At 53.5% G+C, this 15,959-nt stretch overlaps 2 protein-coding genes across 7 annotated transcripts in view; one reads left to right on the plus strand and one right to left on the minus strand.

The window, feature by feature from the left end:
* Window positions 1-10,742, plus strand: part of PCIF1 (PDX1 C-terminal inhibiting factor 1) — an 11,271-nt gene extending 529 nt beyond the window's left edge. The window contains exons 2-17 of one of the 6 annotated variants that reach the window (XM_005862155.2): window positions 1,525-1,696; window positions 3,091-3,233; window positions 3,324-3,448; window positions 4,576-4,713; window positions 4,879-5,009; window positions 5,135-5,289; window positions 5,951-6,098; window positions 6,192-6,275; window positions 6,525-6,624; window positions 7,661-7,823; window positions 8,497-8,669; window positions 8,802-8,888; window positions 8,969-9,153; window positions 9,831-9,924; window positions 10,018-10,193; window positions 10,279-10,742. In XM_005862155.2, the coding sequence (XP_005862217.1) occupies window positions 3,110-3,233; window positions 3,324-3,448; window positions 4,576-4,713; window positions 4,879-5,009; window positions 5,135-5,289; window positions 5,951-6,098; window positions 6,192-6,275; window positions 6,525-6,624; window positions 7,661-7,823; window positions 8,497-8,669; window positions 8,802-8,888; window positions 8,969-9,153; window positions 9,831-9,924; window positions 10,018-10,193; window positions 10,279-10,510 (2,115 nt within the window). In that variant the 5' untranslated portion in view covers window positions 1,525-1,696; window positions 3,091-3,109 and the 3' untranslated portion in view covers window positions 10,511-10,742. Of the gene's footprint in view, window positions 1-1,524; window positions 2,121-3,090; window positions 3,234-3,323; window positions 3,449-4,575; window positions 4,714-4,878; window positions 5,010-5,134; window positions 5,290-5,923; window positions 6,099-6,191; window positions 6,276-6,524; window positions 6,625-7,660; window positions 7,824-8,496; window positions 8,670-8,801; window positions 8,889-8,968; window positions 9,154-9,830; window positions 9,925-10,017; window positions 10,194-10,278 lie in introns of those variants that run through there. The other 5 variants (XM_014536351.1, XM_014536348.1, XM_014536349.1 and 2 more) reach the window with 5 other exon arrangements.
* A 594-nt stretch (window positions 10,743-11,336) lies between these two features.
* The window catches only part of ZNF335 (zinc finger protein 335), a 20,702-nt gene continuing 16,079 nt past the window's right edge, over window positions 11,337-15,959 (minus strand). Inside the window, exons 18-27 of the mRNA XM_005862193.2 lie at window positions 14,369-14,480; window positions 13,923-14,288; window positions 13,093-13,235; window positions 12,858-13,012; window positions 12,615-12,718; window positions 12,445-12,522; window positions 12,163-12,246; window positions 12,012-12,077; window positions 11,847-11,928; window positions 11,337-11,762 (exon numbers count right to left, since the gene is read on the minus strand). Of these exons, the coding sequence (XP_005862255.1) occupies window positions 11,635-11,762; window positions 11,847-11,928; window positions 12,012-12,077; window positions 12,163-12,246; window positions 12,445-12,522; window positions 12,615-12,718; window positions 12,858-13,012; window positions 13,093-13,235; window positions 13,923-14,288; window positions 14,369-14,480 (1,318 nt within the window). The 3' untranslated portion in view covers window positions 11,337-11,634. The remainder of the gene's footprint in view (window positions 11,763-11,846; window positions 11,929-12,011; window positions 12,078-12,162; window positions 12,247-12,444; window positions 12,523-12,614; window positions 12,719-12,857; window positions 13,013-13,092; window positions 13,236-13,922; window positions 14,289-14,368; window positions 14,481-15,959) is intronic.

Raw genomic sequence — 15,959 nt, forward strand, 5'->3', positions numbered from 1 at the left:
GGAAGGTGTGCGCGCGCTGGGGGTCGCCCCTCCTTCGCGCGCCCCCCCGCACCTGCGCACTTTGCAAGTCCTTTGACCCCGCCCTACTGGGCTGGAGGATTCTGATTGGTGTATTACTGAGATGATCCCGCCCCACCTTTCTCCAATCCTGGAATGGACTCTATGTTCCGATGGGTTTCTTTGGTTGCGCAGATACAGTTTATCTTTAAACTGCTTGGCCGTCAAACTGCGGCATGCTGGCGGCCAGCGAGCTACAGAATCAATAAAAACGCCATCTTAATAATATTTGTCTCTTACTGAGAGTGTAAATATGCTAGACTCTAGGCATAGAGACCATAGAGGTTGAGTGCGGCTTATAAATCGGAAAGTAGCAGAAGGTTCTGGAACGTGGGTCTGCCCAACGCCAGCTGGTACTTAAAAAATTTTTTTTTATTGCTGTCAGGAAGGAAGAGGGATAGAGAGATAGAAACATCAATGATGAGAGAGAATCATTGATTGGCTGCCTCCTGCACAATGGAGCTAGAAACCCAGGCATGTGCCCTGACCAGGAATCCAACTGTGCCCTCCTGGCTCATAGGTGGATGCTCAACTACTGAGCCATGCGGGTCGGGCCCCACTGGTACTTTGATAAGTGACCTGCTGCATCCAAATCAGCTGGGAAAATTTTTAAAAAATTTATTATTTTTTTAAAATTTTAATTGTAAAGAATTGCTAAAGATTTGAAGTGGTATAAAGCAAAAAGGTTGGTCATCCCATTTCTCATTCCTGCTCTTCACGTTCATTTAAAACAAACACAAATTCTTGTGTACCTCCCCTCCCCATTTCTGACTCCTGAGATGTGGAGTGAGGGACAGGAATCTGATTTTTTTTTTTTACAAGCCACCTGGTGGTTCTTATGCATAGCCAGTTTTGGGAACACTGCCAAATGCAGTGTCCCCATTTGGCTTCATTAAGCTGTGCTGCTGTGCCACCTCTGCATAGTTAATGTAACTGGTGCATCAGTATCACACAGTGTTTTTTGGGGAAAATAGTTTTCAATAAAGATGAACACACTGTTACATAATTCATTTGCATGTGTGTGTGTTCGTTAAAGACTTAGTTCAAAGAAGTGTGGGTGGCTTTGAACTTGCCCTCAATTTGTGATATGTGTGGTTGTTCACTTTTCTCTTGTCTTAGGGATACTTTAGTTGGCAGGACAATTTGAAGGGTCCAGTGTACAAAATGAAAATGTGGGCCCCTTGTTAAAAATTTATTAAAAATTTTAAGACAGTGACAGTGGAACATTAAATTAGGCCCAGGGCCCTCATCAACACGGAGCTCTATGCGACTGTAGACTGCATGTCTAAGAGGGTGAACCTGTTAGGCTGGAAAGCTTGAGAAGTACCGTTTTTATTCCCTGAGTCCCCAGCTCTCCCACAGTGTGTCCTACCCTGTCCTGGAGGCTTCCAATTTGCCCATCTTGTTGTTGTCCCTGCTCTGCAGTGTTTACAGGTCTGTGACTCTTTTCTTCTATTTGCTCTGCAGTTGCTGATGCAAGGAATTCCCTGGGCCCCCGTTCACTCCACTGCTGACCAGCCCACCCACGTGCTGAGCCTTTCTGCAGGCCTTCTTCCCTGCCTCTGTGGGACCCTGTGACTCGGGGTCCATCCGGCCGGAGAAGAAAATCCTCTCATGCTAGTATTGCAGACCTTGGAGGGTGAGAAAAAGAGGGAACTCGTTCAGCCTTGAGACCTGTGGGCTCAGCCCCAAGGCACCAGGAACCCCTCTTCCACAGAGAACCAAGGCAACTACAGCTTTTTCTCCCCTTGGTCAGTGATTCCAAACCTTTTTGTTATCATGGCCACTTTTTGTTGTATGGATGTCCTTTTGCTTCCTGCATTTTTATTTGCCAAACTGTACCAATGAAACAACCATTTACTTTTCCCTTTCCAAATTAACAAAAGATGTCTACGACTGAGTGTACAATAAAATCAATGTCCCAATGATTCCTATGATGTTGTCAACAGCCAATCAGAGCTTCTGATCAGCATGAGATAATCAGTGTGACCACAGTGAATTGATAAAATTTCAGCAAGCAAAGATAACTGATGTTTAAATGTGCCTTTGTGGTCTTTTGGTGGGTATGTTTGATTTCTTTGGGGTATTGTGACATTGAAAACACCATGAGGATCACCAGTCTGGTCACAGTTGGCCATCTAGGAGTCTAATGGCCAGGTTGGGAACTACTTGTTCATCAAGACATGTGTTGGGTGTATTTTGGGTGGGGTTAGTAGGTAATACACATCTGAAGGAGCTGACCTCCTTCCTGGTATTGAAATAAAATTTCACCTGGAGATTATGAAGGACTGAATTCAATATTCCTTCTTGGTTCCACTGGGTCTTTAGCAACAGATTTCTTCCTGCTTCCCACCCTGTAGTGTAAAATGAGGCATCTGTTTAGATGTCATGTCCCTTCCTGGGCTGTGCTTTGTGCCAATTAGATTTTACTGGATAGGAGCGGAAAGAGGAGTTACAGTTCCTTCTTGTGGGAACAGCTTCTCAAAGATAGACCCTGTTCTGTCTTGTCACTTGCTGCTTTGTAAATATTTTCAGAATAAATAGACCTCCTGTGGGGTGCAGGTATCCTGCTGAGCACTCTGGAGAGCGCTAAACTGGACCCAATTCCCAGTCCTGGGAGCTGTGACAGTTTAATGGGGAGGAAAACCCAGCTCATAGACCACAGACTCTGAGTGCTACAATGGAGATGTTTATAGCCCTGAGGAGGGGCTCTGACTGCCTTGCTTGGGGAGGGAAGAGTCAAGGAAGGCTTCCTGGAGGATGAGAACCTAGGGGCAAGCCAGGCAGACAATTGGAGAAAGCGTATGTCAGGTGAAAGGAGCAGTAGGAGGACCCCATTTTACAGTTGAGGAAACTGCAGCCTAGATTCCAGGGCTCCTAGGGCACCATGCTGGCCCTCCAGGACGGGACGGGATTGATCTCCACACCTGCAGGTGGTCACTGGGGCCCTCTAGGTTGTAATTGCTGGGTGGTGGGTGGAAGTGACCTCCATGCCCTGATGGCCCTGACACCCTTTGGTCCTCTGTGTGGCAGGTCCGGTGTGGGTGCTGAGATGGCCAATGAGAACCACGGCAGCCCCCGGGAGGAAGCATCCTTGCTGAGTCACTCCCCGGGCACCTCCAATCAGAGCCAGCCCTCTTCTCCAAAGCCCATCCGCCTGGTGCAGGACCTCCCAGGTACTGGCAAGGGGCAGTGGCAGGGTGGCGGGGTCAGAGGGTGCCCTAGGAGGAGCCCTGACCCAGACTGGGTTCCATACTTGTTTGCAGAGGAGCTGGTACATGCGGGCTGGGAGAAGTGCTGGAGCAGGAGGGAGAACCGGCCCTACTACTTTAACAGATTCACCAACCAGTCTCTATGGGAGATGCCTGTGCTGGGCCAGCATGACGTTATTGTAAGTTCCAGCCTCGGGTAGGGGTCTCACAGCAGCCTCTGGCATCTGGATCTTCCCCAAATGTACCCTGAACACTATTATGTGCCTAGTTCTGGGGGTACTATGACAACAAAACAGTCCCATCTCATGAAACCTAGACTCTCATAGGGAAACTGGCATATAAACAGCTGACTAGAATAGTGTGTGATACTGAACTTGTACTACATGTTGGGCACTGTGCTTGGGATGCCGGGTGAACAAGATAGACATGGTCCTGCCTTTGAACTCCGGGATCTACTGGAGGGGACTAGTAGGATTACAACATGGCACTTTTGTGAAGGAGGATGTTAGAGTACATCAGGGATCCTGACTGGGTCTGGGGGTGGGGTGGGGTTTTCTGAATGCTTCTCTGAATTAGTGGTTAAGATGAGAAGACTGGTTAAGGGAAAGTGGTAAGGGGAGGGCATGTGCATTCTAGGAACTTCGATGTCATTGTGGTAAGGGAGGCACGGGCAGTCTGGTGGGAGCACGGGCTTCTGAATCTGTCAGTTTGGGCAGCCTTTCTTTTCTTGGAAACAGTCAAGCCAGTTGGCATTCCCATTTTGCAGATGAAGACATTGAGGCTCAGAGAGGCGAAATGACTGGCTCAGGACCTCACAGCCAGTAAGAGGCAGAGCAGGATTTGTACCTGATGTGATTTCAGGGCCCCACTGCCCACCATCACTTTCATATTCTGTCACCAAAGGAGTTCCACCACAGGGCCTTGCTTTTTAAAAAACAAGCATTTCTTGAATTTTCTCTTCATTCCTGACTTTCATTTTGGTTCTTAAGGAAAAAACTAACACATTGAGTGCTGACCTCATGCCAGATGTCACATTAAGCTGGTCATATTCATTGACTTGTTTAATCATCTCAGTGGTGAGGGTATCATGGCCATTTTGAAGGTGAGGGAATTAGGAAGGGAAGTAACTCCCAAGGTCACACAGTTGCAAGTAGCAGGCAGGAGTAGTACCCAGTGTTCTGCATCCCAGCCCCCTGTTCTTCTCTGAGGAGTAGGAGCAGGGGGTGGGGGGCCATCAGGATTCCGCAGTACTGGGACTCCTAAGCTGCTGGCTCTGGTTGCAACTCTGCTGGTCTCCCTCCTCCAGTCGGACCCTTTGGGGCTGAATGCGACCCCACTGCCCCAAGACTCAAGCTTGGTGGAAACTCCTCCAGCTGAGAACAAGTCCCGAAAGCGGCAGCTCTCAGAAGAGCAGCCAAGCGGCAATGGTGTGAAGAAGCCCAAGGTGAGTGTCTGCAGCTTCCTGGTAGGCAGCTAGCAGGTTCCCTGCAAGGGCTGGGCCTGTCAGGTTAGCCAGGAGGGGAGCCCAGTGCACAGCTCCCCAGTGTACACAGCGCTGGAGCCATCGGCCAACTCTTCTAACTTGATGCCTTTGACTCTTTTGCTCCAGATCGAAATCCCTGTGACACCCACAGGTCCATCGGTGCCCAGTTCCCCCAGCATCCCAGGAACCCCAACACTGAAGATTTGGGGAACATCCCCTGAAGATAAACAGCAGGCAGCTCTCCTCCGACCCACTGAGTGAGTCCTTGTTGATTGGCTTGGGGGCACCCATTGTTGGTGCCTGGGACTGAGGTTGTGGTGACGGCAGGGTGCCCTTCCTCCCTTTTCTCTACTTTCCTCATTGCTCCTCTCCATCCCCCAAGGGTGTACTGGGATCTAGATATCCAGACCAACGCTGTCATCAAGCACCGGGGCCCTTCAGAGGTGCTGCCCCCGCATCCTGAGGTGGAGCTGCTCCGCTCCCAGCTCATCCTGAAGCTTCGGCAGCACTACCGGGAGCTGTGCCAGCAGCGAGAAGGTAGCTGTCTCCTGGGCCACGGCCTCCTTTGTTTTCATCCACCCTTAGCAGGAGCAGGGGTTGGCCAGTTGGGCCTGGGGATGGCACTCGAGCCCAGTGGTCGAGAGCATGCGCTGTAGGGGGACAGACCTGTTGGAGTCCGTTCCACTAAGTGCTGGTTCTGTGACCTTGGGCTCATCACTTAGCCTCTCTGCACTTGGGTTCCATCATCTGTAAGATAGGGACAATAACAGTGCCTACATAAAGGGTGGCTGAGGTCAGTAACAAAGCAAGAAACAATTATTAACACTTGCAGAATGCTTACTATTTGCCAGGCACTGTTCAGAGCCTTTTTATGATCTGTAAAAGCGCATAAAAAAGAGTAACTGTACCTCACAGGATTACTGTAAGGAGTAAGTGGAATGGAAAGTGCGCAATAAATGGTAGTTTTAATTAGTAAATAAATCTGCCTAAGTTTGCTGAAATATAGAAATCCCCCCCCCCACTTTCTTACCTTATGTAACACTTATTAACATACTTTAAAAAACTAGTGATTGTCAGGTGTTGCTTAGAATGGAAGCCCCTGACAATAATAACAGTCATGTCTTATTTCCTGTTGCACCTCCAATGCCCACACAATGCCTCCTGAATTCAGACCATCATCAGTCTTCCTGTTCTGCAGGCATTGAGCCCCCTCGGGAATCTTTCAACCGCTGGATGCTGGAACGCAAGGTCGTGGACAAAGGCTCTGACCCCATGTTGCCAAGCAACTGTGAGCCAGTTGTGTCGCCTTCCATGTTTCGTGAAATCATGAATGACATTCCCATCAGGTATAGCCCCACAGCTGAGGATGACCCAGGGCTATTTAGTTTGTGCCCAGTTCTGTATAGAAGGGCTCTAACTCTGTCCACTCTCTAATCTAGGTTATCCCGAATCAAGTTCCGGGAGGAAGCCAAGCGCCTGCTTTTTAAATACGCAGAGGCGGCCAGGCGGCTCATCGAGTCCAGGTTTGGCTCTCCCCTGCCCCCAGCAGGATGGGTCTGTGATGGGGGGCTGGTTTCACAGGCCATTGGCTCACACTCAACAGCACTGTCATTGCTTTTGGTGGCAGAAGTGGGGTTAGCTCCTAAAGGCAAAAGAAAGGCTGTGATGTAAGTCCAGGAGTTGATGGCTGAATGCTGGTGGAAGTGGGATGAGAGGAGTAAGGAGGTTGGAGCAGACACTTAACCGCTGGTCCCCCATGTGCCCCCTGGCAGGAGTGCATCCCCTGACAGCAGGAAGGTGGTCAAGTGGAACGTGGAGGACACCTTCAGCTGGCTGCGGAAGGACCACTCAGCCTCCAAGGAGGACTACATGGTGAGTGGCCCTGGGTAAGGTCAGTGGAAAGGCTCTGTGGCCACTTCCTCCCAGAAGCCCACTCTGCCTGCCCAGGCTGGGCAGGGCCTCACAGCAACCTGCTCAGCAGACCTTTGACACTCATCAGGCCCCAAACTCATGTGAATGGAAATGTTTGTCTAGGCTCCTGGCTTTTTCCCAAAGAACATTTCCGTTAAGATTCTTAATGGAATTCTGTGCTTGGCTACCATCAGTGGCTGCCTTTTCAACTTAATGAATAATCGACATCTTTTGGAAACAGACTGACAAACTGTCTTTTCTTGGATGTGTGTGTTCATATATTTAAGAGCTACCACAAGATTCAATTCAACTCCCTACTTTAATGTGTCCAAAACATTTTTTTTTCCTGGCCCAAACCCATCTCTTCTTTAATTCTCCATCAGCACTAGCAATGGGCTCTCTTTTCAGGACTATTTTTCACAAGAGACAAGGTTTCGCACTTCACGATAGTAACTGTGTACTTGACACGTAGAGATTGACAAAGGTAGGTGTGTGCTCAGTAGCCAGAGTGACTCATTTTCACTCATCCGACTTTCACATGTGACTCAGCAAAATTACAAATGCCCACAATTATTCTTGCAAGTTATTAAAAGCTCAGATTTCAAATCTACAATAATCAAGGAAGGATCCCATTTTATAACGTTCTTTCTCCCCAATAGACTACAAATGCTTTGTAAACAGGGACTATACCCAGTTGTCTGTTTCCCTACCAAGTAGCATGGGATCTGGCACAGTGTAACCCCAACATTAAATTATGGCATTTATTGGACACTTGCTATATGCCAGGGGCTTGTTAAGCCCTTAACAGGAATGACCATATTTAATATTCCAACTGCCTTGCTCGGTAAGTATTTCACGTACCCTTAACAGTGAGACATAAGATTCCGAGACCTAATGACACAGCTAATAAGTAGCAGAGCCTGTTTCTAAATGAGGACGGCTGCAATCCAGCAGCCCTCCCCTGCCTGCCAGCTCACTAGAGCCCTGTCTCCTCCAGGATCGCCTGGAACATCTGCGCAAACAGTGTGGCCCCCATGTCTCGGCCGCGGCCAAGGACTCCGTGGAAGGCATCTGCAGTAAGATCTACCACATCTCCCTGGATTATGTCAAACGGATCCGAGAGAAGCACCTTGCCATCCTCAAGGAAAACAACATCCCAGGTAGGAAGCCAGGTGGAAGGGACCGTATCCATCAGCTCTATCCTAGGCCCTGATTGAAGGGACAAGTGAGACAGCCCTCAAGGCATAACTGGTTTGGGGTGGCTCATTCCTCCAGCAGGGTCTGGGACATGACCTGCAGTGTCCTTTGGCCAGGGTTCTCAGCACTCTTCTAGGAAACGGGGAAGTAATGAGAAGTGGGAGAGAAAGACAGGCAGGGGCTAACTAGTTAGTTGGACCTTTGTTCAACTCTGTAAGCCCGTTTTCTCAAACTGAGGTATAATACCTGGCCAGTAGGATCATGTGAGGATTCAGTGGTAACTTAAAGTGGTTGGCCCCCTAAGACCCCTAAGTGAGGTACTGTAACTATTGTGATGAGGGTGATGCAGTTCTACTTCTGCATGGCATCTGAGCCTGCTTGCCTGCCAGGCCCCAAGGCATGGCACACTGGGGGCCTGCGTCGTCAGTACAGTACAGAGCACATTGACACAGGCCACCAGTGCTTGCCCCTACTAATCACCTGGCTGTGTCCTTTGTTACTGAACCGTCGGAGCTGCACTTACTCCTCCGTGGGGTGGGATGTACCTCCCTTGGTCACTGGGATGGGGTGGGCAGCCCCTGGCACACTGGACATAGGTTGTCCAGGGTGGCCCCTCATTGCTCTCCCCGTCCACAGAGGAGGTGGAGGCCCCAGAGGTGGAGCCCCGCCTGGTATACTGCTACCCAGTACGGCTAGCTGTGTCTGCGCCCCCCATGCCTAGTGTGGAGATGCATATAGAGAATAATGTGGTCTGCATCCGGTATAAGGGAGAGATGGTCAAGGTCAGCCGCAACTACTTCAGTAAGCTGGTAAGAGCTGGGGGAAGGGGAGGCGGGTCTCCACAGGTGGGAGAAGGGAGGGCTGGATCAGAGTCCTCAGCAAGAGGCCAGTGACAAGGGAGGCACCTGCGCTCAATTAAAGCCCCCTGCTTTGTCCCACAGTGGCTCCTTTACCGCTATAGCTGCATTGATGACTCTGCCTTTGAGAAGTTCCTGCCCCGAGTCTGGTGTCTGCTCCGACGGTACCAGGTATAGGTCTGGGGTAGCAGGGGAGGGCTCCTCTGGACGGGGAGACCGAGCGCCAGATGCTGACTGTGACCACTCTGCAGATGATGTTTGGCGTGGGCCTCTACGAGGGGACAGGCCTGCAGGGATCGCTGCCAGTGCACGTCTTCGAGGCCCTCCACCGACTCTTCAGTGTCAGCTTTGAGTGTTTTGCCTCACCCCTCAACTGCTACTTCCGCCAGTACTGCTCTGCCTTCCCCGACACAGATGGCTATTTTGGCTCCCGCGGGTGAGAGCCAGGGACTGCTGGGCCCCTCCTGCCCAGGCCTGGGAAACTGTCAGTCACAGTGCAGATCCCACCTTGGTTAGCTGCTTTCTAAATGCTTTGAAGTCAGGCAATCTCGGGGTAGTCCCTGCCTTCACCACACCAGATATGTGACCTTGGACATATCCCTGAACCTCTGGGAGCCTATTAACCCCCTACCCCCAACCAAGCCTGTGGGTTTCTTAGCCAATTAGCCCATATTTGGATACTGGGAGGAAAGAGAAATGGTGATACTGAGCTCAGAAGCCTTCAGACTAATTGGGGGGTGGGGGTGGGGTGGTGGTGAACAGATAGGAGATGATGTCTCCAGCAGGAAGACAGGGCCATGCCAGCAATAGGGAAAGCTCAGCAGCTAGGGAATTCCTGGGTGTGGTGCGTGCTCTGGTGGCAGTGGGGTCAGAGCTGGATTTGAGCTCCAGCTCCTCCACTAATCAGCTTGGTGGACTTGGGTCACCAAACCTGAGCCTCTGTTCTCATATGTTCAATGGATATGGCCACATCTTGCCCCAGGACGAATTAAGGACGAATGTTGGCCTCTGGCCTCATCAGGGCCATCTCTTCAATGTGGCTGCCTAAGTGTGGGGGCAGCACCTGTTTCTGGCTGAGGGACTGGGACTTAGAATGCTCACCTCTGTCCCCAGGCCCTGCCTGGACTTCTCCCCGCTGAGTGGTTCCTTTGAGGCCAACCCTCCATTCTGCGAGGAGCTCATGGATGCCATGGTCTCTCACTTCGAGGTGGGTATGCTGTTCGGGGGTGGGGGATGGCAAGCAAGATTGCCAGCACTTGGAGGGCAGCCTCTGACATCCACCCCATGCCACCTCCCACAGAAACTTCTTGAGAGCTCACCGGAGCCCCTGTCCTTCATCGTGTTCATCCCTGAGTGGCGGGAACCCCCAACACCGGCGCTCACCCGCATGGAGCAGAGCCGCTTCAAACGCCACCAGCTGGTCCTGCCCGCCTTTGAGCATGAGTACCGCAGTGGGTCCCAACACGTCTGCAAGAAGTGGGTTTCCAGGGAGGGCTGGGGGAGAAGGCTGGGTTGATTGGGCCAGCAGAGCCCTACCATGAGCTGCTGCCTCTGCCCACAGGGAAGAAATGCACTACAAGGTGGTCCACAACACAGCCGTGCTCTTCCTGCAGAACGACCCTGGCTTTGCCAAGTGGGGGCCAACTGCCGAGAAGCTGCAGGAGCTGAGCACCGCCTACCGGCAGTCAGGCCGCAGCCATGGCTCCAGCTCTTCCTCCTCCTCCTCCTCGGAGGCTAAGGACCGGGACTCAGGCCGAGAGCAGGGCCCTAGCCGCGAGTCCCACCCCACCTAACACATCTTGCGGGGAGGAGGAGCCCCAGGGTGCTAGTATGGACTGGGACTCGGCTCTTGGGCTGCCAATGACATAGGAAGATTATGGCTCTGCCAAGGCTCCCCCTCCCTGCCCCCCTGCCCAACTTCCCACCTCAAACTCCAAGTCCCCTGTAAATAGGCCCCATACCTCTCCCCACCTTCTGTGCCACCTTGTTTCATTTGTAAAAGTAAATATAGAAACCCTCCGGTAAGAACGAGTGAGGGTTTTGAGGGCAGAGAAAGCTGAGGAACCTGGAGCCTTCTGGGATCACACCTCTGTACGTCCAGGTTCACCTCATGACCCCTGGGCCTTAACACCCCACCCCAGGGCTCCAGTGTCTAACTCCTCACCCTGTTGTCCCCACAACTGGGGCCCTGGTGGCCTCAGCCTGTGCCCAGCAGGTCTGGAGTCCAGAGCCCTGCACCATCTATCTGGTAAGTCCCTAACTCCCAGAATTGAGCCTGTGCTAATCTATGTGGGGAGCTGAGGGCTGGCAGCTATGCCCAGGTAGAAAGTTAGACCTCTGCTGGCCTTGGAACCACCACAGTATGTGGGCAGCCAGGTGTGTTTTACACTCAAGTCAAGGTTCCGGAGGAAACATAGCTCAGAGCCATACAGGCTGCTCCTGGGGGCCCTCACGGGCTGTGTGGGGCCACTGTACTTACAGAGGCCAGGCTGGACGCACTGCAGGCTAGGCTGCCTCCACCTCAGTCCCCACTTGTGGCTGTAACAGGCTCCACCTTTCCTTCTCCCCAAGTCCTTGCCTGCTTCAGGCTGTAGTAGCAAGTGGACAAAGTGAGCCAGCTAGGGCTGGACTCTGGTCCCTTTATTGAGAGTAAGGCCAGTGGGTCCATCCAAACAAAAATAAATTTCTTTCCCAAAGCCTGCCTGCAGGCTGGGGCAACCAGCATGTCCTGGCTGGTGCCCATAGCTGCCCCACCCCAACCCCCATAGCACAGGTCTGGCTCCCTTGGAGTGACAGGATGCTGGCTGCTCAGTATCTGGAGATCCTAGGTGGAGCAGGGAGGTGAGTCCTGGTGGAGTCCCTCCACCCCCAACAGGGCTAGCCCCAATATCCATGGTCTGTGTTGTGCCCCTGGGGCTTAGTCATCGGTCAGGGTGATGACGTCGTACTCGATGCCCTGGTGTTGCAGCTGTTGGATGTGTTCGGGCACTGTCTCCTCTGTGCCAAACAGGCCCTGGGCTTGGGCCATGGCAGCATCAGCCACCGCTGCCAGGGGAGGGGAAAGGATGGTGAGCTGAGGCCCCAGAAGCTAGGCCCGGGCCCCATGGTCTTCAGGGTCCAGCACCATACCTGTGACAGCTGAGTGTGCTGCAGCCTCTAGCTGGGCCTGTGTGACGAGCTGCTGGCTTGGGGACACAGGCACATACTGGATCTGGAGGGGAGAAGCCAATGAGATGTGGCCTTGGAAGAGCCCTACCCATGCCCCAACTTCACCTGGTTCCCCAAGGGCCCTACCTGGGACTCCTGAAGGAATGGAGCTCCTTGTTCGTACTGGATGTGTGTGATCTGGCCCTCCTGTACCTGGAGAGAGGAAGCCAACCTGGTGATCCTAGAAGGAGGTTGTCCATCCTCCTCACATCCCTCTCTCACCCTAGGCATGGCCTACCTGGATGTGATGACCCTCTGGGACCACAACATATTCCTGAGGGAGCAGGTGCTGAACTCCGTCCTGAGAAATGATGTATTGTACCTGAAAGGTGGACAGGAGGCAGGTGCTAGGGCCCTGCTCATCAGGAGCTCAGTGAGGATGGTACAGCAGGGGGCCAGGGACACCATTGGCAGTTGCAAACACTCATCCTGGGAAGGGTGGTTTTGGAAAGTATTGCTTCTCCCCAATGTGGGGTCTGGCGAGGGGCACTCACAGCGGAGGTGTTCAGCAGTAGCTCACCTGGTTGTCGGAGGTCACTAGATGCTGTACCGTCTGGCCATCTGCTGTGGTGATCTCTTGTATGTAAGTGGCTTCCTCCTGCCACAGCCAAGCCAGCTCTAGCCTCAGCTCTCCATGTGCCCCACCCCTCCCCTTGACCTGCAGGCAGGGCCCCCAGTGCAGGCTCTCACCTGATTGGTCACTGTCTGCTCCTGGGCCACGATGATGTGTTCCTGGCCCAGTGCCTGCTGTAGCTGCTCTGGGCCCAGGACCCCATGACTGGACTGGAGTGCGGCTGGGCAGAGAGGGGAGGATGTTCCACTCAGGGGCTCCAGGGAAGTCTGAAATGCCCTGGCCCCACCATGGCCCAAGGGTGCTTTCTAGGGCAGTGGCTCAAGTCCCTGGTCTACCCTGGGTCCCCTGGGGCAGCTCACTGTGCAGTGTGGCCAGTGTCTCGTCATCACTGTTCAGGATGATGGTCTGGGTGGGGGTCCCAGCTGGGGCCCGGGCAGTAGGGGTCCCTGCCTTTCTCCCATCAGGACTATGTAGCCGCTGGATGTGGAACTTGAGGTGCCCGTTCCGGTTAAAACTGCAGGGGAAGGACGAAGGCTCAGGGGTGGCCCTACCATGCATGCCCAGCAGCCCCAGCCTATCTATACCCAGCCTCACCGCTGCCCGCAGAGGTGGCATGAAAAAGGCTTCTCGTTGGTGTGGGTCAGCATGTGCCGCCGCAGGTCCTTCTTGTTTTTGGAGGCAAAGCTGCACTGGCTGCACTGGTGGGGCCGCAGGCTTGAGTGCTGCACCATGTGGGCCTGCGGAAGGGGCAGAGTAGGGGCATCAGCTGGGTCCAGACAGAGCTTCCACAGATAGCAGTCAGGGAACCTATCCTCTGAGGTGGATCTGGGAGGAACTGGATAAAGAGTACAAACCAGACCGAGATTTGATGCTGTGTACTGGGGAAGCCAGAGGCTCTGTCATTAGGTCACTGTGAAAATCCTGCCCCTGCTCTCAGACTCAGCTTATCCCTAAGGGTACAGGTACGGATGAAGGGACCTCTGACCATCTCTCCCAGCCCTGACATTCTAGGGCCCTGGGCCCTGCTCCCCTCACTGAGGTAGTGTGAGGATTCAGTGTATGGTTGGATCTGAAAACGAAATCCTTGGGTGAAGAGATTTTTGGGAGGGAGGCCCCCAAACTGGATCATGAACCTGCCCCAGAACGTCCCTTGAACTCAACCCTCCGTATTTTAAATGACTCGAATTTCCCTAAGCATGACGCATGCGGGCACACCTCCTCCATGACATCTCCTAGCATCCCAAGTCCCCAGGACACGTGCATCGTTCACTCTGGGGACACTGTCAGGCATCGGTCATGTCTGGTCTCCCCCCAGACTGAGCAGCCTGAGAAACTTGCTGAGTTATCTCTGACTAGAGAGGGCTGGCTCGAGGGGGTGCTCAGTCAAGGTTTGTGACAACAGAGGCACAGGGAGCAGCACCTACCCGGACCTCAGGCCATTGGCGGGCGCTGAAAGGGCAGTCTGGGCACTTGAAGGCACTCGGCCCGGCATGGGCCCGTTTGTGACTCTCCATCTCAGCTCGGCCATAGAAGGCCTCGGCACAGATCTTGCAGGAAAACTTCTTTGACGCTGCAGATGGTGGGGAAGGGGGCACTACCAGGCCCAGGGCTTTACTAGTTGTAGGAGGTGGGGAGGCAGAGCCCTGGGGGTCTTCTACCGGGTGGGTTCTGGCTGGAGATGAGGGCTCAGGGTCGTCTCTGGGTGGCCCCCCACACTGCAGCAGAGGCCACTTGGCTCCAGAGGCCAGAGCATCAGAACTTGGGAAGGAGATGGAGCCATCTGCAGTTAGCTGTGGAGACGGGAGCATGAGGCACTGAGGGAGGGAGAGATGGGAAAGGAAATGGGGCGTGGTGAGCTACCCAGCCTCACCTCGATATGATGCAGTTGGGTCCCATCGGCTGCCATGATGTAGTGGGTGCCAGCTTCTTTCAGGGTGTCACTCACAACCACAGCCTGGGCTGCCTCCCCTGGGGGCTCCTCACTGTGGGCAGAGAGGAGGGGAGCGGTGAGTCAGGGTACTAGGAGGGGATAGAGGGCCCCAACAAAGTCATCAACCGAGGGGTGACTGCACCACAGATGGACCTCTGGATTAAATCCTGGCTCCGCCCTTTGCCAGCCGAACCTCTATTGTCTCTTCTGTCATTTGTGCCATGTGCGGAGTACTGTCTTGCTCACCACTGGTAATCCTGCCCCTTGATGGGCATGGTGGGGAGTGGGGGGTGGATGGCCTGAGGGTTCCAGCCTAAATCTGGTCTAGTTGGAGAGGCGGGGCTGACAGGGACCCACAGCCCAAGAGTAGAGGGCAGATGCTGAGACAACTGCCCAGGTGCAGGCCTAGCCATCCAGACTCCCATCCCAACTACACAGTTTGGTGCTTGGATCCAGGGCTTCCTCAGATTGCCCAGGGCAGGGTCCTCAAACTACGGCCCGCGGGCCACATGCGGCCCGCCAAAAACATTTATCCGGCCTGCCGCTGCTGCCTGTTGCTTAGCAGCCGACTAGTTTTTTTTTTTAAACTATAGTCCGGCCCTCCAACGGTCTGAGGGACAGTGAACTGAAACTACGGCCGGGCCACATGCGGCCCGCCAAAAACATTTATCCGGCCTGCCGCTGCTGCCTGTTGCTTAGCAGCCGACTAGTTTTTTTTTTTAAACTATAGTCCGGCCCTCCAACGGTCTGAGGGACAGTGAACTGGCCCCGTTTAAAAAGTTTGAGGACCCCTGGCCCAGGGGTTTGGTCAACATATGAGATAGAAACATTTCTGCCCCCAATTCGCTCAATGTGGAAGAAGCCAAGAGCAGATGCCAGGCCTCCAATGCCAGCAAGGGGCCTGAGTTCATTCCAAAGGTCAGAACTGGAAAATACCTTCAGGAATCGTCCAGAACAAAGAGCACAAGGACTTTGGAACCAAAGGGAGCAGGGCTAAAATCCTCACCTATGTGGCTGACCTTAGGAGAGTTAAACCTCCTTAGCCTGTTTCCTCATTGTAAAACGAGGGAAATGTGGATTTCACAGGAATGGTGTATAGTTGAGTTCACAAATTTCAAGTGCCTGGAACATCTAAGCAGCCAAGAGATCACTTCTGACCTCCTGAGAAAGATACGACTCCCCTATGGTCCAATCACTTTATGTATGCACTAGAGGCCCAGTGCATGAATCTGTGCATGGGTGGGGTCCGGCCGGCGATTGGGGCGGATCCAGCGGGCGATAGTGGGAGGTTGGCCAGCCGGCCCACCCACCCTGATCAGTGCCCAATCAAGGCTGGGCTGGCCAGCGGGGAGGGGCCGTGGGCAATTGGCCTACAGGCCCTGCCCCTGATTGGGGTGGGGCAGCCAATTGGGGATGGGCAGGCCATGGGGAGGGGCTATGGGCTGGCGGGCCTCACCCCCAATTGGTGTGGGGGGCCGATCAGGGCGGGGCTAGCCTGGGGGAGGGGCCACAGGCTGATAGGGGTGGTGGG

The sequence above is a fragment of the Myotis brandtii genome, unplaced genomic scaffold (assembly GCF_000412655.1).
Source record: "Myotis brandtii unplaced genomic scaffold, ASM41265v1 scaffold161, whole genome shotgun sequence".
NCBI lineage: Eukaryota > Metazoa > Chordata > Mammalia > Chiroptera > Vespertilionidae > Myotis > Myotis brandtii.